At 44.0% G+C, this 22,046-nt stretch overlaps 2 protein-coding genes across 14 annotated transcripts in view; one reads left to right on the top strand and one right to left on the bottom strand.

The window, feature by feature from the left end:
- Nucleotides 1–22,046, bottom strand: part of GPR119 (G protein-coupled receptor 119) — a 28,503-nt gene that overhangs the window by 4,115 nt on the left and 2,342 nt on the right. The window contains exon 1 of one of the 5 annotated variants that reach the window (XM_058196835.1): nt 595–2,083. The exons of 2 other annotated variants lie outside the window; for them this stretch is intronic. In XM_058196835.1, coding sequence (XP_058052818.1) covers nt 638–1,630 — 993 coding nt within the window. In that variant the 5' untranslated portion in view covers nt 1,631–2,083 and the 3' untranslated portion in view covers nt 595–637. Of the gene's footprint in view, nt 1–594; nt 2,084–4,906; nt 5,019–22,046 lie in introns of those variants that run through there. 2 more of the 5 variants (XR_009156703.1, XR_009156702.1) reach the window with 2 other exon arrangements.
- Nucleotides 6,210–22,046, top strand: part of ENOX2 (ecto-NOX disulfide-thiol exchanger 2) — a 47,103-nt gene continuing 31,266 nt past the window's right edge. Inside the window, exons 1-3 of one of the 9 annotated variants that reach the window (XM_058196828.1) lie at nt 6,398–6,495; nt 17,060–17,251; nt 18,520–18,627. In XM_058196828.1, the coding sequence (XP_058052811.1) occupies nt 17,206–17,251; nt 18,520–18,627 (154 nt within the window). In that variant the 5' untranslated portion in view covers nt 6,398–6,495; nt 17,060–17,205. The other 8 variants (XM_058196830.1, XM_058196825.1, XM_058196829.1 and 5 more) reach the window with 8 other exon arrangements.

The following is a 22,046-nucleotide window of genomic DNA, read 5'->3' as shown; positions in this document are numbered from 1 at the left end:
CAATGGAACTGAGTTTGACACCCCCAATGTACAGGTAAAGGTAAAGGTTCCCCTCACACATATGTGCTAGTCGTTTCTGACTAGGGGGCGGTGCTCGTCTCCATTTCAAAGCCAAAGAGCCAGCGCTGTCCAAAGACGTCTCCGTGGTCATGTGGCCGGCATGAGTCAATGCCAAAGGCGCACAGAATGCTGTTCCCTTCTCACCAGAGGTGGCCCCTATTTTTCTACTTGCATTTTTACATGCTTTCGAAACTGCTAGGTTGTCAGAAGCTGGAACAAGCAACGGGAGCTCACCCCGTTATGCAGCACTAGGGATTCGAACCGCTGAACTGCCGACCTTTCGATTGACAAGCTCAGCGTCTTACCACCGACTTACCACGTCCCTATGATGTACAGTTATGAAGAAATAAATGGCTTCGTAAGTTGGAGATACAACACAGTGTTCAAAGTGACCCTCATCATCTTACCGCAATGCGGGGCAGGGCGGGGGGGGGGGGGGGAAATCAGGAAGCTTAATTTCTGCACCTATTTACCATGGGATAACATTGCTTCTGGACAGAAGACTTGGTGACACATATAAGAGAAGAACCTTACCCGGAGATGGGCCCAGAGTGGCATTTTTTTTTTGTAACCTACATCAGTCCTTCAGCTCGGCTAGTGAGATGATATAGAGTGGTCCCCCAGGCTGGGTGGGAACAGCATCAGGCTGACTGTCCAAGTGAAAAAGAGGAAATATTTTGTTCTTCAGGCCCAGACACATCTGACAGATCTCCAGGCGCACTTCCTTCTGCCAATAGCCATAGATGAGGGGATTCGCTAGAGAGTTGCACACGCCCAGTACCCAGAGATAGTGTTCCAGCAGGCGATGGAGGTAACAGTGTCGGCAGGCAATCTGAACCATGCTCACCACGAAGAAAGGGGACCAGGAGAAGGCAAAACAACCAACCAGGATGGCCACCGTACGCAAGGCTTTGGTATCGTTGGAAGGCTGAGAGGTCGGGCAGGCGGCCGGCCGGCCCGCGGGTTCCAGTTCTCGGATGTGCTGGATGTGCAGAGAAGCAATCTTGAGCAAGCGGCAGTGGAAATAGAGGAAGACGAAGAAAACCGGGAAGAAGCTGACGCAGAAGACGACCAGGGTATACGTGGGCTGAAACACGCCGAAGAAGGTGCAGAGACCTTGGTAGTTCTTCTCTTGAAAGCTATGGGCCATCACCGGGAGGAAACCGATCAAACAAGCCAGCAGCCAAGGACCTCCAATGCAAATCCCGACCACTGGTCCACACATGATTTTGAAGTAGCGGAAAGGATGCGTAATAGCCAAGTACCGGTCGAAGGTGACCAAAATCACTGTGAAAATGGAGGCGGCAGAGGGGCAGGTGATGGAAGCCATCTGCAAGACGCAGTAGCGTTGAGGGGTCCGGTACTCGGGACCAGACAGTTCTTCGTTAACCAGGCCCGTGATGGTGAAGCCCACCAAGTAGTCGGAGATAGCGAGGTTTAAAACAAAGCACATGCCAGGGTAGTGGTTCTTCCACACCAGCCGCACCAGCGCAATAACCACAACACAATTGACTAGCATAATCAGTGAAGCCAGCAAAGCAAGGATGACGCCAAAGGTAAAGTTTCCCATACTGAGGATTCCTTTCCGGGAGCAAAGTGGGCGCGTGGAGTCCCTTAAAAATAAATCTAAACGCAGACCCTTCTTGACGCGTCTTTCAAGGAGGTTCTCCAAGTCGAGTAGCCAGCCGGTAAAAGTTCAGAACTCAAGAGGGGGGAAGGCTGGGTGAATCCTTACTCAACCTAGCCTGCTCCTTTCTGTAGCCTTCGGCTGAGCACGTAAGTGTATTGTTACTGCTCTGCATGTTGTTCCACCCCCTGGTTTCCAGACAACGTGAAATGAAGGCGCTTCCTGCGTTTGGCTCTTCAGGAATATTTGCAAAATGGTCTTTGGCCTCTACAGATGACCTCGCAGTACGTGGTGCGGGTGTCTGAAGTCATAAATGATTTCATTATGCTCCTAACCCATTAAATGAATTCTATGGAATCGACACAACGAATAAAACCTCAAAATCTGACACCCAGATAAAAAGAAGGCACCTCCGTATAAAAACCCATCTACCTTCTTCGTCTTCTTCTTTTTTTTTTGGGGAGCACTACATATAGGAGATGTGCACCCAAAGTCTTACGCTTGAGTCCCTGCCTCATGCTCTCATTTCTTCAGAAACTGTCAAGTCCCGCATAGCTAGAAAAGAATGATACTGTCTTCAACAATCTACCTTTGTGTTTTCATTTCAGTGTATTGACCGACCAGCTCCAGTCGAATTTAATGCTTATCTGGGTGTAAATACAGAATTTTGGAAATGGAGAGAGTAATTTCTTACCCACTATGACAGCGTGTTCATTAAGGTGACGGGACAGTCCCTTGTCTGAAATGGCATAGGATCTCCTGCTTGAGCAGGGGGCCGGACTAGAACAGGGGTCTCCAACCTTGCTTTGCTGGCTGAGGGACTCTGGGAGTTGAAGTCTACAAGAATCATCTATTGTAATGTCCTTCCGGTTAAAGACTACTTCAGCTTTAATTGCAATAATACTAGAGCAACTAATAGATTTAAACTTAATGTCAACCGCTTTAATCTAGATTGCAGAAAATATGACTTCTGTAACAGAATCATCAGTGCTTGGAACACTTTACCTGACTCTGTGGTCTCTTCCCATAATCCTAAAAGCTTTATCCAAAAACTTTCTACTATTGACCTCACCCCATTCCTAAGAGGACCATAAGGGGCGTGCATAAGCGCACAAACGTGCCTACCGTTCCTGTCCTATTGTTTTTCTTTTCTTCTTTCTATATATATGCTTATACCTCCTTATATTTACCCATATATGTTTATATACTATATAATCTTTTGTATGATTCCTACATATATTGTTGTGACAAAATAAATAAATAAATAAATAAATAAACCAGGGGTATCCATACTGTTCTGTAAGAAGAACAGGCATAGAGCTGTGGTGGAAGCACTGACCCATTTTTTTTTATAAAAGTTTTTTTTTTTTTCAAGCACACATACAAACAAACAAACAACACATTTTTTTCTGAACAGAGTATTGGCCGAGTCAAAATTTGTACCGCTTTTAGTTTTCTCCAACACCATTTTACAGATCTCACTTTTCGCCATAAAATTCTTTCTCTCTAATGTTTTGTTTTATCTTCCTTCTATTTCTTCTAATATATAAACAATATTACCATTCGCCCTAATCTCTAATCTTAATCAGTTTTTTTTCCACTCCTCTCTTTACATTTTTTTAAATTGAAACCCTTTAAATTGAAATCAATCATTTTTCTAAAATCTGAACCTAGCTCTAAATTATCTTATTCAAATATTTTCCCATTACTCCAGTGATGGGTTTCAAATCTTTTTACTACCGGTTCTGTGGGTGTGGCTTGGTGGGCGTGGCTTGGTGGGCGTGGCAGGGGAAGGATACTGTAAAATCTCCATTCCCACCCCACTCCAGGGGAAGGATACTATAAAATCTCCATTCCATCCCCAATCCGGGGGAAGGTTACTGCAAAATCCTCATTTCATCCCGATCAGCTGGGAGGCAGAGAATAGATGGGGGTGGAGCCGGTCAGAATTTTTACTACCGGTTCTCCGAACTATTCAAAATTTCCGCTACCGGTTCTCCAGAACTGGTCAGAACCTGCTGAAACCCACCTCTGCATTACTCCCTTTTCACAATACAATATAATTTCAAATATTTCCCCTCTATTCCATCATTCCAATTATAAATATTCAGTATTCAGCGGTTTTACATATATTCCTCTTTTCCCACTGATCCATTTTTGAAGAATCTCAGGACCAGGGTTCTGAGTTATGCAACCATTCCAGGTTGGATTTAGGAGCTTAATGGGGCCACAGTCCTTGAGGACATTTTCATAGATAGTTTTAAGCAAGAGTGGCTCTTTTGTAGGAAACCACTTTCTAAAATCTCTTGGCTTCCAACATAATCCTTTCTCTTCCTCTGACGGTTGTTTTGTATTTACTGCAATCTTTTCATATTTCTCCTTGGCAGGACGTCTCCTGCCTTGCTTCAAATTGTGCATGTTCTGAGCTGCACCCTGCACGCTGTAGATAAATGATGCTTGCAAGGTATGCATAATTTGGATGGAGGCTACCTAAACTGCCCCCTTTTTAAGGATTTGTTGGATTTCATCGTAGGGAAGGAAGCCTAGCGCCATAAGCTTTTAAACTGAGAAGTGAGAAATCACCATGAAAAATGCTTTCTCTTGAACAAAAAAGCAACACTCGTCTAATCCATGCTTTACCGGTAAAGTAAAAAAATTGGAATTCTCTTCAACTACACATAATAAAAACTGTACTTAAAATCATTAAAAAAATACCTCAACGCACATTTTTCAAAGATGGACAGAGTGAGAACCGTATTCCTACACTTACAAAGAAGAAACTACCTTTCCTCTCAAATTATCTCTATACTAGTAAAACTCTTCGCTTGTTTGTAACATTCAAAACAGCACATCATATGCCAACAATTTTTGAATGAACATGTCTCAGTTGGGCTAACTTACAGAATCGGATCCGAAATCCATGATCCATGATCCAGGGCCTCTGGTGGCTCAACAGGCTAATGCAGCCTGTTATTAACAGCAACTTCTTGCAATATTGCAGGTTCAAGTCCCACCAGGCCCAAGGTTGACTCAGCCTTCCATCCTTTATAAGGTAGGTAAAATGAGGACCCAGATTGTTGGGGGGCAATACGTTGACTTTGTATATAGTATACAAAATGGATGAAGACTATTGCCTGACATAGTGTAAGCCGCCCTGAGTCTTTGGAGAAGGGCGGGATATAAATGCAAATAAAATAAATAAATAAATAAATAAAATAAATGACTCCCATTTGGCAAAGTTGTGTCCGTTTCAGTGCTGCCGAAATGCTGGGTGCTGAAGTCAAGTGATGGTCAGGTGGATCCCGTTTAACGGTATTTTCCAACTTTCTATCTGGAAAGTCAATGGGGAAGCCAGCAGGAAGTCAAAAATTGCTCCCATGACTACTTGCTTGTTCTGGTCATTCTGTTTCTCTGTTTAAGTAAGGAAATATCTCTGAAACCATGCCCCGATGGGCATGGTTTGTCTAGTTTCTGTTTAAAATTTCCAAGGCTTTGATAATAGCTGTAATTCATCCTCCTCAGCCTGGTGAATGCTACAATTCCCATCATCATCAGCCGCTCAAGAGTCGTTTTGCAGCGAGACGGTCGGCATATAAATTTAATAAATAAACAGATACCAATTCAGCAGGTTGGGGGAAAAAAGGAGGAGGAACAGATCTGATGATGTTTTTCCACCTCTAATCCTGGATCAAAACTCCCATTCTCCCCCAAGAAGTGAGGAAAGCACCTTTGTCCTGCATTAAAGGGGCGTGCGTAAGTGCACCTGCGTGCCTACCGTCCCTATCCTAATATTCCTTTTTAACTTACTCTTTTCATGTATCCAAATTATGTTTCTACTTTTACCTGTTATCTTATATACGATTGACAATAAATAAATAAATAAAATAAATTACCAGAGTCTAGTCGCTAGACAGTCACTTATCTGAAATGATATAATAATATAATATATAATAACATAGTTGGAAGGGACCCTGGAGGTCTTCTAGTCCAACCCCCTGCCCAGGCAGGAAACCCTACACCATTTCAGACAAATGGTTTTCCAACATTTTTATTTTATTTTTATTTTATTTATTTATTTTGTCACAACGGTATATATAAGCATAAGCATGAAATAACTATACGACATATAAGCATATATATAAGTATAAGCATGAAATAATTATACGAGTTGGATACAATCAAGGGGAACATTAGGACAGGAACGGTAGGCACGTTGGTGCTCTTATGCACTTAGTTTTTAGTTTTCTTAAAAATTTCCAGTGTTGGAGCATTCACAACTTCTGCAGGCAAGTTGTTCCACTTATTGATTGTTCTAGCTGTCAGGAGATTTCTCCTTAGTTCTAAGTTGATACAGGACAGTTCTCCTGCATGAGCAGGGGGCTGGACTAGAAGACTTCCAAAGCCCCTTCCAGCTCTATTCTATTATAATGTATAATGTACTATGTACCATTTCTCCCTCACTACCAAAAAAAAAAAAAATCACTTCTCTTAAACTACATTGCCCAGAATTCCCGAGACAAAAGCGTCTAGGAGGCCTCTCGATTTGGCCAATCAGCGAGCGCGGAGCAGAACCTTCTGACGCGTCCATCTTTTGGATTCCCCACCCCCGTTCTCGGTTACGCCCCTAGAGACCGGCCCACCAATGGGAGCGCGCGGAGGCTGCTTGGAGGCGGGGCTGAGGGAAGCGGGCGAGGCCCGGACGGGAGCTGCGGAGGATCTGCGGGCGAAGACTCCGATGTCTCTGGGGAGGAGGAGCTGCTGCGGACGGAAGCCGGTGGGGCTGGTCGGCGGACGCGTGGGAAGGCAAGGTGAGGTGGAAGGCAAAGGGAGACGCTCCAATGGCTCGAAACAGCCCCCCCCGACTTTCCAGGCGCCCCCCCTCCCCCGGGACTACAATCCCCATGGTCCCCAGCCCTCCTTGCAAATCTGCAGGAAGGGCGCGCGAGCCTTGCTGGCTGGCAATTAAAGGACTCTCCTTCCCGGCGCCCCCACACCCATTGCATCCCTCTGTTGGCTGGGAAGCATGGGCTTTGTAGTCCTGGTGCATCATCCGGAAGGCGTGTCCCCAAGATGTGTCCGCCTGGCTTTGCTGCATTGCAGCCTCACCTTGCTTCACCGGGTCTGCATAGTTAAACTTCCAGTGCATGAGAGGGAGGGTGTGGGGGGGGGAGGAGGGGAGATATGCTGCAATTTTGGCACTTTAAAAAAACAACAACCAAAACCAGCCAAAAGAATTGAGATGGAGAAATCCGAATTCAGATCCTGACTTGAACCGAGATTTATGTCCTCTGTTAGACTTGCTAGCCTGTTTCCTAAAATGCCGGGAATTGGGTGGCTTAGGAGGTTTTAATTTATTACCGTGTAGATGGTCGGTTGCATAGTCAGCCAGATGTTCAAACCAGATTTGGCATTTCTGTCCACCAATGGAAGCCTTCCCAAGGATCTGGGATCAGCAGATGTTGGAGATTCTCAGTCATCCAAGTCTCAGTCATCCAGGTCAGGGGTCTCCAACCTTGGTCCCTTTAAGACTTGTGGACTTCAACCCCCAGAGTTCCTCAGCCAGTTCCTCAGACTCTGGGAGTTGAAGTCCACAAGTCTTAAAGGCACCAAGGTTGGAGACCCCTGATCCAGGTTGTCCCAAAGGTGCTTTTTCAAGAGGCAACTGGACTTCCTGGTTTTTTTTTTCTTTGAAGATGTTTCGCTTCTCATGCGAGAAGCTTCTTCAGCTCTGACCGGATGGTGAGGAATGGAAGAATGTCTATAAGCAAGGAGTATCAATCCTTCCCTTCCCCACCATCCGGTCAGAGCTGAAGAAGCTTCTCGGATGAGAAGCGAAACGTCTTCAAAGAAAAGTCCTGTTGCCTCTTGAAAAAAGCACTTTTGGGACCGATGTTGCTTGAGGATGATAAAGATATTGTCTGTCCCAGGATGTAAGCTGTTTTTTGTAAAGCTGCCTTTTAACAATTGACTGATGGGGATTTTGTCAATGGCAATGTGTTCAAGTATTGTATCATCGTCTTCATCTGTGAATATATTTTATCATCATCATCATCTGTGGATAGAACCATGGCCAGTTTGTGAAATTCCTGCAGGAGTAGCTTATCAACCTTATACAGGGGTTAGGGTGAAGATTATGTTGCTTCAGTTCTTTCTATATATGGACTTCAGAAGGGTTGTATCTCATCTGTCTAACAATCGGTTGCCTTGCTAGGATGGTGGGACACAAAACCCAACATCTGGCGAGCACCAAATTGGGTGCTGCAATCAGAGGTGGGTTTCAGCATATTCTGACAAGTACTGGAAAACCAGTTTTTTTTAAAATTTGAATTTATATCCCGCCCTTCTCCGAAGACTCAGGGCGGCTTACACTATGTCAAGCAATAGTCTTCATCCATTTGTATATTATATACAAAGTCAACTTTTATTGCCCCCAACAATCTGGGTCCTCATTTTACCTACCTTATAAAGGATGGAAGGCTGAGTCAACCTTGGGCCTGGTGGGACTTGAACTTGCAGTAATTGCAAGCAGCTGTGTTAATAACAGACAGACTTAGTCTGCTGAGCCACCAGAGGCTCAGTAGTGGAAATTTTGAGTAGTTTGGAGAACCGGTAGTAAAAATTCTGACTGGCCCTGTCCCCATCTATTCTCTGCCTCCCGAGTCCCAGCTGATCCAGAGGAAATGCGGATTTTGCAGTATCCTTCCCCCGGAGTGGGGTGGGAATGGAGATTTTACAGTATCCTTTCCCTGCCATGCCCACCAAGCCACGCCCACAGAACCGGTAGTAAAAAAATTTGAAACCCACCACCCGCTGCAATGGGCAGATATTTGAATGGCTAGGCAAACATGCCTAAATTTTATTGCAGTGCTCCAAAAAAACATATACAATAGTGGCCAAAATTGTGGAAACCTTTTGGGAAAAGTGTATTTTCTAAAACTAGCTACCTAACACCACTTTTTTTGGCAGTACCATAAAATTCTATCTCAACGGAAAGATAATTTAATTAAGAATGTAATGCAATAACTTTTCCACACGAAAAAATTGTAGAAACCTTTTGGAAAAAGTGTATTTTTGACATTTGATGGCTAATAACACCACTTTTTTTTTTGGTGTTTCAAGATAATCCTATTCCACTGCTGGAATGGCCTGGGAATAGCCCAGACCTTAACCCAATTGAAAATCTATGGAGCCGACTAAAAAATTTGTTAGTCAGCAGCGACCCAGCAAGAAAACCCAGTTAATAGAAGCAATAATTCAATCTTGGTTTCACATTATAACAGCTGCAGAACTAAAAGACTTGGTTCACTTCATGAGAAGACGTTGTAAGGCCATAATTCATGCTAAAGGTTACCCAACAAAGTATTAACTGACATGGGGATAATTTTTGTATATCTTGTTTTTTCTATGTGTTTCACTTTTCTTCTTTATACTGCAACTGCTATTCTAATAGCAAATCCTTCATAAAAGTTATTGCATTACAGTCTTGATTAAATTATCTTTCCATTGATATATAATTTTATGATACTACTCCAAAAAAAAAAAAGTGGTGTTATTAGCTAGTTTTAGAAAATACACTTTTCCCAAAAGGTTTCCACAATTTTGGCCACCACTTTATGCTACTACATTCTGAGCAAGTACAGTTTCCAAAAACTTTCATATGGAGCTTGTTGTAGTTAATTTTATGTAGATATAATCAGACCAGAATGCCAAATTTGATATCCTGACCCTTTTTAAATGAGGTTTTAACAATGCAGGATAAAACTCTAAAGAAGTGTATGGTGTGAACGCTGAAACTTTGGTATGCTTGGCATGAGAACTGGATAGTCTCACCTGTTTCTATCTTAATCTGCGAAGAGTGCCTGGCATCTCTCTGAAATCAGACTCCGAGGATAGGAAAGACTTTAATATTAAATGTGCTGCCCTTAATCTTTGAACTCATTATCAGTATTAGGCTACACAAACATTTCTATGTAAGCCCAGAGTTACCCTTTAGCAATAAATTTTACAAATAAATAAGTCTGGAACTTAGTTAGTAGAATGGACAGTTGAGGAGAGTTTCTGATCCTTCCTCCCTCCCTCCCTCCTTCCCTCCCTTCCTTTTTTTTCTCTCTCTCTCTTTTTCTTCCTCCCTCCCTCCTTCCTTCCCTCCCTCCCTTCCTTTTCTCTCTCTCTTTCCCTTCCTCCCTCCTTCCTTCCCTCCCTCCCTCCCTTCTCTCTCTTTCTCTCTTTCCCTTCATTCCTCCCTCTCTCCCTTTTCTTTCTTTCCTTCCTTCCTTCCTCTCCCCTTCCTTCCTTCCTTCCTTCCCGTATTCATGCTGTTCAATACAGTGTAGTAAATGCTTCCCGTGCTTTTAATAAGCCACCCAAAATTCCCATACATGATAGCAGCAGCATAAGCAGGATACATTTTTTGATCTTTACATTGTGAATTCTGCTAGCAAAGAAAAAAATAAACAGCTGTGCAACGGGTATTTTCTGCACCACCCAAATCCTGTTTTCTAATTTATACTAAACTTTGCACATCTGTTGATCCATAGAGCTGGATTTCTCATGCTCGTTTTCCACTCCAGGGAAATCCATGGGGGGGGGCGCGCGTGCAGAACCCCGGTTTCGAATGCTGAATTTGCAAATTTAAATTCGGTGAATTGAATATTGAATTTCACCCTGAGAAGCCGTGGGTCTTTCGGGCTGTCAAGCTCGGCCTTAGTGTTGTGGTCTGCCGGCAGCCTGCGGAGCTGGCAACCGAGTCGGACAGCGATGTGGCCAAGAAAGAGCATGGGCCAGTCCTGGAGGCTGGGGAAGGCCCAGATGAAGGCTCTGCATCGGAGGCTGAGGTGGGGCCAAGGCAATCGGGGGTGGTGGTGGTGGTGGTGAGGTGCAGACTCCAGAAGCTCCAGAGGCTGACAGTAGTGAGGCAGAGGAACAAGAGGAGCCTGTTCCTAATACACGCATGAGAAGAGCTGCCAGAAGGCAAGAGCAGCTCAAGCAAAAAGGACGACTCGGGAGAAGGGCCAAGAGATGATTGGCCCCTCCCATAAGGCTTAAAACCGACCATCAACGACGTTTGGGCTTTGCCGGAAAACAACATTGATAGCTTCATCTTCTTGCATTTATTTTTGTATCGGTGACTTCTGAACGTTTGCCAAGAAAGGCCTTTGGCAGTTTGCCTAATTGGACCAAGGTTGGTGATAGGACTGAGGAATTTGTGTCGGGAGGAATTTGCTTTAATTTAGTTGAACGATGCTGGGAATGAAGTAATTCTCAGCTATTCGAATAAAGTTTGTTTTTTTTCACTGACTGAGTTTCCTCCTGCCTACTTGGGTGTAGGACACAACTCTTAGTTTGTCTGTTAAGGTGACTGCTTGCCAGATGACCGAGCGAGATCGGGGCTGGCCACCTGCGGTTCCATCTTTCAGCAATTTTGAGGCCTGAAACCAAATCCTTTGCAGATTCACAGATAAGCATGCTGTTAATTGCTTCGCCACCTGCTGTCTTGAGTGTCTTCTTCGCAATAGACCAGGACTCAGTCTGCAAAGTATCACGGATTGGTAAATGACAAGAACAGGTGCAGAACTGGGCAGCCGGTCAGTTGTTTTTTTTTAAAAAAAAGTCTCCTACCTCCTACTCTTTAGCATCCCGGTTTTTCCAGTTGGCTGCTATCGTTGGGACTTTATTGACGTTAAGCTCTCCTCTTGTTACTCTTATTCCTGGCACTTGGGTTTTTCTTGAGCAGAGACTTGATGTGGCACCCGAGGGTTCGCAGTGCAAGTCCTCCTGGGCTATGTTTGCGTGTTTGTTGAATATATTGCAAAATACTCGCTTGGACGGAAGGGTTCGCTTGGCCCCATGTTTGTGGTGCAGTTCACAGGTAAGGGGGTGAATTTTGGAAGAGATTGAGATCGACAACTCAGGAGGGCTTTCTCTTTAAAAGTATTGGTTTTTCAGCAATACCTATCATTACCTGACAATGTTAAAGCCAGGTAAAAATCAGTATTCCACGTAGGGGAGCCTGTCTGCCCTTGGGGGTAATGCTTAAGTCTTTGATCCCTGATCTTTTATTCTCAGATTACAGGAATTTTGCAAGAACGCCATTTAAACGGTGACATTGTTAAATTAAATCAGCCCTCGATTAAATTGGTAATTACGCCTTCCCGAAGGCAGTGTTCCCCTCTTTTAACTTTTCAAATCAGTCCTGGATTTACAGAGAGGGGTTTGTAATCTTCAAAAGCACGTTCAATAAGAACCTTCTTAACTTCCTTTTTATTTTATTTTTTGTCATCGCCTTTTATGTTTCCTGATTCTTTGTGCCTGGGAGATGTGTGTCAGCAAGGGATTTAAAATCCCCTTTACCTGTCTCTCCTCACTGATTGATGTTGGGTGGACGATATTTCAAGATTGTGCCTTGAAGCGCAGGGAACTTCTGAAGGAAGTAGGTAATTGGGGGATTTTAAACTTTTAATTTTCAGCGATTGAGAAATAAATACCGTAAAGGGCTTGGCTTTCTTTTAAATCACTCTTATTGAAAATTGAGCTGTATTTTATGCAGTAGGCCATGGAAATGCTGTATGACAAGACATATATCTTGTCTTCTACAAGACATATCTCTGTAGAAGATATATAGCTATCTTACAGGCATCCGTAATTTGGAGGCTGATTCCATTCTTCACAAACTTGCTTTATGAATATGGTAGGATATTTTTTCTCTGTGAAAATCTTCCGCTGAGTGTTTTGATGGCAGGTGCTAAACCCTGCAGATTTACAGATTCTAAAGTATGTAGTTAAGGTCTCCTAAGGCTGTGTTGTTGTTGTTTTTTTGTAGCTAGCTTCTACAGAGTCAATCTAAGTCATTACTATATGTACTTCGATTAATTTAGAATTAGCATAATTTACGATACCAGTCGTTGTGGCTGGTAAATCATGGCTTCTGGCTTAACTATGGATTGCATCTAGCTACCATGGTTTATTTTATTTTATTTATTTTATAATTACATTTTTATACCGCACCATCTCCCGAAGGACTCAGGGCGGTGTACAGCCAATATTAAAATACACATAACACTATGATATAAATATAATAAATAAACGCTATTTAAAAAACAATTTAAAAACAAATATTTAGTGGCCGAATCACTAAAACGGTCGAAGACCGATTAAAAACCCATTAAAATTTTGCTAAAATACATTCTTAGGCTAGTCCCGCTCGGTGAAATAATAAAGTCTTTAGTTCACGCTTGAAGGCCCGGAGGTCGGGGAGTTGGCGTAACCCCGGAGGTAACTCGTTCCATAGGGCTGGCGCCGCCACAGAGAAGGCCCTCCCCCTGGGGGCCACCAACCTACATTGTTTGGTCGACGGCACCCTGAGAAGGCCCGCTCTGTGGGAGCGCACAGGTCGTTGGGAGGCAATCGGTGGCAGAAGGTGGTCTCACAAATACCCCGGTCCTAAGCCATGGAGCGCTTTAAAGGTGATAACCAGCACCTTGAATTGCACCCGGATAGCTACCGGCAGCCAGTGCAGGCCGCGCAGGATGGGTGTTATACGGGAGCAACGTGGTGCCCCCTCTATCACCCGCGCGGCCGCATTCCGGACTAGCTGGAGCCTATAGTTTGCTCAACAAACTATATTTAAACCCAAAAAGCAGAATGCTGTGTTCAACTGCACCTTGAATCTGTAGACTATTCATGTTCATTGTAAGATCTTCAGGCTGAATGTAGAGGTAATAGAAGTACCTCTATGAATGCAAAGTGGTAATAGAAATCCAAAGAGCAGCCCAATTATGGTTAATGTCAAAATATTGACTATGTAAATAAGCATAAATGTAAAACATATGTAGTTAGTAGAAGGATTGAATATAAATAGAGACTATGCGTGTCGATACAGAAGGCTGTAAAAATAGCATCTATTGTATTGTTATATTTGTCTTGTTTTTTTACCGTGTTTTTGTCCCTCCCTTTTTTAAAGGTAAAAAGCTTAATAAAAACTATTAAAAAAAAAGAAAGAAACCCAAAGAGCAGCATGAGCGCAAATATTATTTTTTTTCTTAAAAACTTTTTGAGAGTGGTGAAAAGTCTTGTTCTAATGCTCACACAATATCTGAATTATTATTATTATTGGATAGATAATAAAAGAGTAAGGCTTTTCAAGGAAAATTGCAATCAGTAATGTTCTACTTCAGAAGGTTCTATCCAGTAAAATAACAGTAACAGAATTGGGAGGGACCTTGGAGGTCATCTAGTCCAACCCCCTGCTCACGCAGTAGACCTGTGCTAGGGATCCAAACTGCTGACTTTGCTGCTCGACTAGCTCAGTGTCTTAGCCACTGAGCCACCTAAAGTTCTACTTCAGAAGGCTCTGTCCAGTAAAATGCAAATCTCCCTAAATTTTTCTGGATTTTACTCCCACTTATCACAAAGTAGGTGATGTCAGCCTTAACTGTTGGCCAAGGAAAGAATATAAGAAACCCATAAAGGTGATATGACAAACCTTCGTCGCTGAAAATATTTTTAGAAGCACCAATTATTCCAACTGGTCATTTATCACTGATTTATATTTTTCCCCTCAGGGAATATCAAATTTAGCTGTCAAAAAAATTTGCTGAATTAGAGACAGATGCCCTGTCTCTATGAACCATGCTATGATTTAAGACGTATCTGAGGGGTTGGTTTGATGTGATGGGTGTTGTGGCCCGCCAGCAGATCTGGCTGCAGGCTCAGACAGTGAGGAAGTTGGGGAGGAACATGGGCCAGTCCTGAAGTCTGGGGAAGGCTCCAACGAGCGCTCTGCGTCAGAGGCAGAGAGGGGGCCAGGGCCGTCTGACAGTTGTCAGCTGCCTTTGGAGTCGGACATCAGTGGGGCAGAAGAACAGCTGGAGCCTGTTCCCAGTGTGCACATGCAAAGAGCTGCCAGGGGAAGGGAACAGCTAAGGAACAAGGGTCGACTCAGCAGTAAGGCCACAGGTGGACAGTGAATGGTCCCTCCCCTAGGGAATAAAGAGGAGCGAAAGGCGAGGGGAGTTTGCAGGAGACAAGTAGTTCAATTCATGAGAGCGAAGATCTGTTCCTGACTTCTTGCCAAGTATTGTCTACTCCAGTTTGGAAGATATCAACCTGGCAACTCTCCAAGCCTGATAAAGGTCTGTAGTTGTGAAATCTCTGGAAAGTCTGTTGGCCGGGACTTTGCTGAAGAGGAATTCCCTTTAAGCTAAATAAAAGGGGTTTTATTGGGACAAGGAGTCGGCTTTGTGCTTTTGGGAACCCTAGGTCAGAACAATGGGTCACAGTGCCAGTTGTGGGCAGCGTTGGTGAAATCCAATTTTTTTTACTACTAGTTCTGTGGGTGTGGTGTGGCTTGGTGGGTGTGGCTTGGTGGGCATGGCAGGGGAAGGATACTGCAAAATCCCCATTCCCTCCCTACTCTGGGGCCAGCCAGAGGTGGTATTTGCCGGTTCTCCGAACTGCTCAAAATTTCCGCTACCGGTTCTCCAGAACCTGCTGCATTTTAGCCCTGGTTACAAGCCGGCCATTCATTCTAATCCCCTTCGGTTCTATGCAAGAGGAGAGACAGTGTCTTCCTCCCTTCCGATGCCACACGGGAAGCAGAGGCTCCATTATTACAGTAAATGTTTATCATTCTGAATTGCCCTGAGCCTTTCCAACGATTCCAGGCATGGCTGAGGTTCGTTGCTGCTTATCTCTTGAGGGCTTCGGGATTAGCATGGTGTGACCTGACACCATCCTGTAAGAATTCTGTCAGCAAGAGGCAGGTTTGGTTCGAGATGGGACTTGACAGCAGGACCTCTTCACGGGAGCTCATTTCAGTAGATTCCAGGAACTGATCAAGAATGCCCATTTATCCAGACACCTCCTCTGTTATTGGTGGTCTCTGAGGCATGGGCTTCAGTCAAGGAAGCATTCCTGTAGCTTTCAAAGCTTCGCAGATTGGCCAGGTGGTGGCCCTTAACGTTGTACATTGGCTAAATGATAGAGATACCCAGGGGTGGGCTGCTACTGGTTCGCCCCGGTTCAGGCAAACCGGTAGCAGCCGCGGCAGGAGGCTCCGCCTGGACATCATCAGATATGATCTGTGCATACGAAGAAGAAAGAAAGAAGAGAGGAATAGAGGGTAAGATAGAGGAGGTGAAGGAGAGAGAGGGATGGAAGGAAGGAAGGGGAAGGAGAGGAAGATAGGATAGGGGAGAAGGGTAGGGGAGAAGGTGAGAAAGGAGGGAAAGAGAAGAGGAGTGGGGGAGAGAAAAGGGAAGGAGGAAGGAGGAGGGAGAGGAAGAAGAAGAAGAAAGAAGGAGAGGCGAGGAGGGAGGGAGGGAAAAGAGAAGAAGGTTTGTTGTGAAAGGAAGGGAAAAAAAGTGTAGAAGAGCAACCCCAAATGTAATTAAAGTGTATAATTTTTGTGCTTTCTTTAGAAAAAATATGTATGATTATGTATGGATAAGAGAATGTACATTTACAATATGTATATAAGAAAAGAAAAAATAAACTTTTTTCAAAAAAAAATGTATGATCCGTGCATGCGCAGAATTGGCGTGGGTGCGAGTGAATTGGTAACGAAGGTGAGTGAAACAACCCCCTGGAGATATACCAAGTTCAAGTGCGATAAAAGTTCCATTTCAGGTGAGTCATTCAAGGCTGCAAGACAAAAGTGGACTTTTTTGTCCATTCATGAGTGAGTTCTTAAAACATTCAACAGGAACTAATCAACGAGAGTAACAGATTAACAGATGAGTTGGAAGGGACCTTGTAGGTCATCTATTCCAACCCCCCACCCAAGCAGGAGACCCTACACTATTTCTGACAGATGGCAGTCCAGTCTCTTCTTGAAAGCTTCCAGTGATGAAGCTCCCACAACTTCTGAAGGCAACTTCTGTTCCATCAGTTGATGGCGTTCACTGTCAGAAAATTTCTCCTTATTTCCAGGTTGAATCTCTCCTTGTTCAATGTCCATCCATTATTCCTTGTCTGGCCTTTGGAAAATAGCTTGACCCCCTCCTCTCTGTGGCAGCCCTTCAAATAGGGAAGATTGCTATCATTGTCTCCCCTGGTCCTTCTCTTCACTAGACTAGCCATGCCCAGTTCCTGCAACCATTCATCATATGTTCCAGCCTCCAGTCCCCTAATCATCCTGGTTGCTCTTCTCTGCACTCTTTCTAGAGTCTCAACATCTTTTTTATAGTGTGGTGGACAAAACTGGATGCAGTATTCTAGGTGTGGTTTTACTAAGGCTTTATAGAGTGGTCTTAGTACCTCCCTTGATCTTGATTGTATCCCTCTGTTGATGCAATTTAGGATTGCATTATTTGTAACCCTGGATTGAGTCGTGGAGTCCTTTGGTGCTCTCTGAGCTTGGTTGCTTTCTTGCAGATGTTTCATTACCCAATCAGGTAAACATTGTCATCACTAAAGAGCCCACACATCTGGAGCCAGCTGGGTTGCCTGTTCTCATATTTGGGAATTGTCAGAGATGTTTCTATAGCTGTTTCTGAAGACCTGAGATCTGATGGGTATCTATGAAGGAAGTTCGTCTTCTCCAGGACCACAATCAGATAATTGAATGTAAGGACAGGCAATGTTTTAGAGCGGAAGGCACACTTGAAATTCAGAAAGGGTGTGCTGGGTGTGTCCAGTCACACGATTTGCACCTTGGAGTAAGACTGATGAGGGACTAAAGGAAATACCGGTAGCTGTATGGTGAAGCTGGTATTTTGCTTCGTAATATTTTGCTTTGTGGTTTTCTACACAGACTTCAGAGGATAATTAGAACTGCAGAAAAAATAATTGCTACCAACCTGCCTTCCATTGAGGACCTGTATACTGCACGAATCAAGAAGAGGGCCGTGAAAATATTTACAGATCCCTCACATCCAGGACATAAACTGTTTCAACTTCTACCCTCAAAATGACGCTATAGAGCACTGCACACCAGAACAACTAGACACAAGAACAGTTTTTTCCCGAAGGCCATCACTCTGCTAAACAAATAATTCCCTCAACACTGTCAAACTATTTACTAAATCTGCACTACTATTAATCTTCTCATCGTTCCCATCACCAATCTCTTTCCACTTATGACTGTATGACTGTAACTTTCTTGCTGGCAATCCTTATGATTTATATTGATATATTGACCATCAACTGTGTTGTAAATGTTGTACCTTGATGAACGTATCTTTTCTTTTATGTACACTGAGAGCATATGCACCAAGACAAATTCCTTGTGTGTCCAATCACACTTGGCCAATAAAAAATTCTATTCTATTCCATTGACTTTATTTATTTTTTTAAGAAAGGCAAGTGGACAGGGAACCTGAAGAGAGAGAGGTGGGGGGGCGCATTACTATGATAAGGCAACTCATGCTAAACGTACTGACTCCGAATTCTTTGGGGCGCCAAGTGAAATCTTGATGCTCCCAGATTTTTAAGGCCCCCTTTTTAGGAGTTTGATGTTTTCTGTTTCTCAAATTATACAACCTGCTTTGATTGTGCCCCAAAGAATTTCGAGTCAGTACCTTTAGCATGAGTTGCCTTATAATAGTAATGTGCGCCCCCTACCTCTGTCTTGGTGCCCCCAGGTTCCCTGTCCACTTGCCTTTCTTAAAAGGATAAATAAAGTCAATAGAAAACCACAAAGCGAAATATGAAGCAAAATACCAGCTTCACCATACAGCTACCGGTATTTCCTTTGGTCCCTCATCAGTCTTATTCCAAGGTTTTTTATCTTGGCTGCCCTGGGTAGAATTCTTCAGGTGCTTTTGCATATTTTAATCGTTCTATGTAGGCTACCTGGAAAACATTGCTAAGCCCATTTTCCATCTCTCTCTTAGGGCTAAACCCGCTGCCCTCCGACCTTGGTATCAGCCACCCCCTGCCACCAAGCAACAGGGCAGGATTTGCTGAAAATGAAGGGAAGGCAAGCCAGAAGCGGAAGCCGGGTAAGCTGATAAATTGGGCTGCCTGTTTTGGGGAATATAGAAAATGAACTGAGCTTGTTTCTTGGAGGGATTTGATAGCAAAGTGGGGAGAACACAACCCACACCCTTCTCAGAATTGGGAGCAGGGGGAAATTTTGGTATTTCTAGCTCATTCGCTGTCTGAATGCTGAGATTTCTGTTGGTTTCTCGTCTGTCAGCTAGAAGTCAACAAGGTAAAACTTTGTCTATGCTTGAGTCCGTATACCTGGGTTTATTTGGATTAGTCGGTTGGATCAGCTGAGTAAAATCGAAGAGTTTGTGATCCCACCCCTCATTTGGAAAGACCCCTCAAAGTGCTACGGAGAGCAGGTGCAAAATACAGCACTGTTGGTGTCCTGAAGCAAGAAAAGAGAAATAGAAGAAACGGTATTGTCTAATAAATTGCCTTCAGAGATCATGGGTGCTCCATCACCAGAGGTTTTCAAGAAGAGACCAGACAGTCACTTGTCTGAGATGGTATAGGTTCTCCTGCTTGAGCAGGGGGCTGGACTAGAAGACCTCCAAGGTCCCTTCCGGTTCTGTTCTATTCTAAAATATCCTAAACTGATACCAAGTTGGCTGCTACAGAAGAGTTGATTGGAGAAGACCGTTCCTTGGTGGTGCAGAATGGGTTTGGGCTACATATATGATCTTGCATATATTAACCGCAACTAGAATTGCATTTGCCCAACAATGGAAGAATGATGAGATCCCGTCTGAGGGGAAATGTAATTAAGGAAATATTAGAATGCGCAGAAATGGATAGACCCATGATGGCGAACCTATGGCACGCATGCCACAGCTGGCACGCAGAGCTATATCTGTGAACACACAAGCGTTGCCCTAGTTCAGCTCCAGCGTGCATGCGCGTGCTGGCCAGCTGATTTTTGGGCCTTCTGGGCCCACCGGAAGTCGGGAAAGGAGCCGTTTCCGGCCTCCGAGGGTGGTGGGGGAGGCTGTTTTCGCCCTCCCCAGGCTCCAAGAAAGACTTTGGAGCCTCGGGAGGGCGAAAAACAGGCCTACTGGTAACCTTTTGCTGTCATGTGCCAAAAGCAGGGGGAGTACGGGGGGGTTGTGCACGCATGCATGGAGGGGGGATTGAATTATAAATGCGGGCACGCACGCGTGTGCCCGCCCCAGCGCTCCCCCCGCTTTTGACACGCAACAGCAAAAAGGTTAGCCATCACTGGGATAGACTAACGCTAACTATTAAGGATAAAGAAGAAACTGAATATTTTTTGATATGGGACATATTTTGTCAATGGCCGGACAACAGAAAGAGAAGTTAGAAAGGAGGAGAGAGAAAAAGAGGGAATGCTAAAGCGGAGAGTTTAAGAAGATAATGTTAAGTGTTAAGTAGTATTGTTACCATATTATTATATTATCAATAGTATGGTGATGAATACCACAACAAATATATGTATTATGACTATTTAAACATAACTATACCCAGACACACACTGTTTGATGAAAATTGAATGTTATATAAATAAAACAAATGAAACATTAAAAAAAAAAAGAATGGAGAATTGTGTAGTTCTCCAAGGAGATGGGTTCTTATGGTCGGATGGAAGCAGGAGTCCAAAAATAATCAGGTCATCACTGGACTTTCCTTTGTGTAGTAGCCAGTGGTGAAATCCATTTTTTTTTACTACCGGTTCTGTGGGCGTGGCTTGGTGGGCATGGCTTGGTGGGCATGGTGTGGCTTGGTGGGTGTGGCAGGGAAAGGATACTGCAAAATCTCCATTCCCACCCCACTCCAGAGGAAGGATACTGCAAAATCCCCATTCCCTCCCTACTCCTGAGGGAAGGATATTGCAAAATCCCCATTCCCTCCCCACTCCTGGGGGAAGGATATTGCAAAATCCCCATTCCCTCCCCACTCCAAGGGAGGGATATTGCAAAATCCGCATTCCCTCCCCACTCCAAGGGAAGGATATTGCAAAATCCCCATTCCCTCCCCACTCCAGGGGAAGGATGTTGCAAAATCTCCATTCCCACCCCACTCTGGGGCCAGCCAGAGGTGGTATTTGCCAGTTCTCCAAACCGCTCAAAATTTCCGCTACCGGTTTTCCAGAACCTGCTGGATTTCACTCCTGGTAGTAGCCCTTTAGGATGTTAAACATATGGGCCAGAGATCTGGAGGGCAAACCCTGACCTGATGCAGCTCTGAACAAAGTTTCAAGCCCCCAATGTTTTCTCTTCACTGTTAAACAAGACGAGAACCATGCTAAGAATAAGGGGAGGAAACAAAAAAAAATATTTTCCTGACGAAGGCAAAAAATCTATACTGTTGTCTTGTGGTTTTTTGTTGTTGTTGTTTACATTTATATCCCGCCCTTCTCCGAAGACTCAGGGCGGCTTACAGTGTGTAAGGCAATAGTCTCATTCTATTTGTATATTTACAAAGTCAACTTATTGCCCCCCCAACAATCTGGGTCCTCATTTTACCTACCTTATAAAGGATGGAAGGCTGAGTCAACCTTGGAGCTGGTGGGACTAGAACCTGCAGTAATTGCAGGCAGCTGTGTTTTAATAACAGGCTTCTTACAGCCTGAGCCACCACGGCCCTTGGTTGAACGTCGTCCCAGCAACTCTCTTCCTTCCCGTCCCTTGATGAGTTTGAATTTATGTTATCGTGAGACGGAGATGTTCTTACTCTGTTCTTAATCTAGGTTTGTTTTTCAGACCAGGAATTTGGCAAGCAAGAACCCTTCTTTAAGGGAAATTTGCCAAATTGGCTTCCTGGATGCAAATGACACATGGCATCACACCACTCTGGACCGCAGCCTGCGTTTTAGGGAATTGTGCGCCTGCCAAGCAGGGGATCATTAGAAGCGATAAGAGGTGCCCGCCCTTCTGTTTATTTTGTAAACATCTATTTTGAGCCTGAACCTTGACACCTCGGGTTCTGGGGTTGCGAAGACCACGTCCTTATTGGAGGCAGGGGGCGTATATTTTCCATTGAGTTCTGAGGGCTTTGAATCTCTTGTTACATCCTGTTCTTTTTTTATAAAAAAGTTTATTTTTTATTTTTTCTTTTCTTATGCACACATTGTAAATGTACATTTTCTTATTCATAGATAATCATACGTGTTCTCTGTAAAGAGAGCACCAAAATAATACATTTTAATTGCATTCGGAGTTGCTCTTCTACCCTTTCTTTCCCTCCGTTTTACAACAAACCTTCTTCTCTTTTCCCTCCCTCCTTCTTCTCCTTTCCTACCTTCTTCCTCCTCCTCTCCTTCCGCATACCTCCTTCCCTTTCTTCTCCCCCACTCATCTTCTCTTTCCCTCCTTTCTCATCTTCTCTCCTACTCTTATCCCCTGACTTATCCTCCTCTCCTTCTCCTTTCCTCCGTCCCTCTCTCTCCTTCACATTCTCTATCTTACCTTCTATT

Source organism: Ahaetulla prasina, chromosome 11 (assembly GCF_028640845.1).
Source record: "Ahaetulla prasina isolate Xishuangbanna chromosome 11, ASM2864084v1, whole genome shotgun sequence".
Classification (NCBI taxonomy): Eukaryota; Metazoa; Chordata; class Lepidosauria; order Squamata; family Colubridae; genus Ahaetulla; species Ahaetulla prasina.
This window is presented reverse-complemented; position numbering and strand designations above follow the sequence as displayed.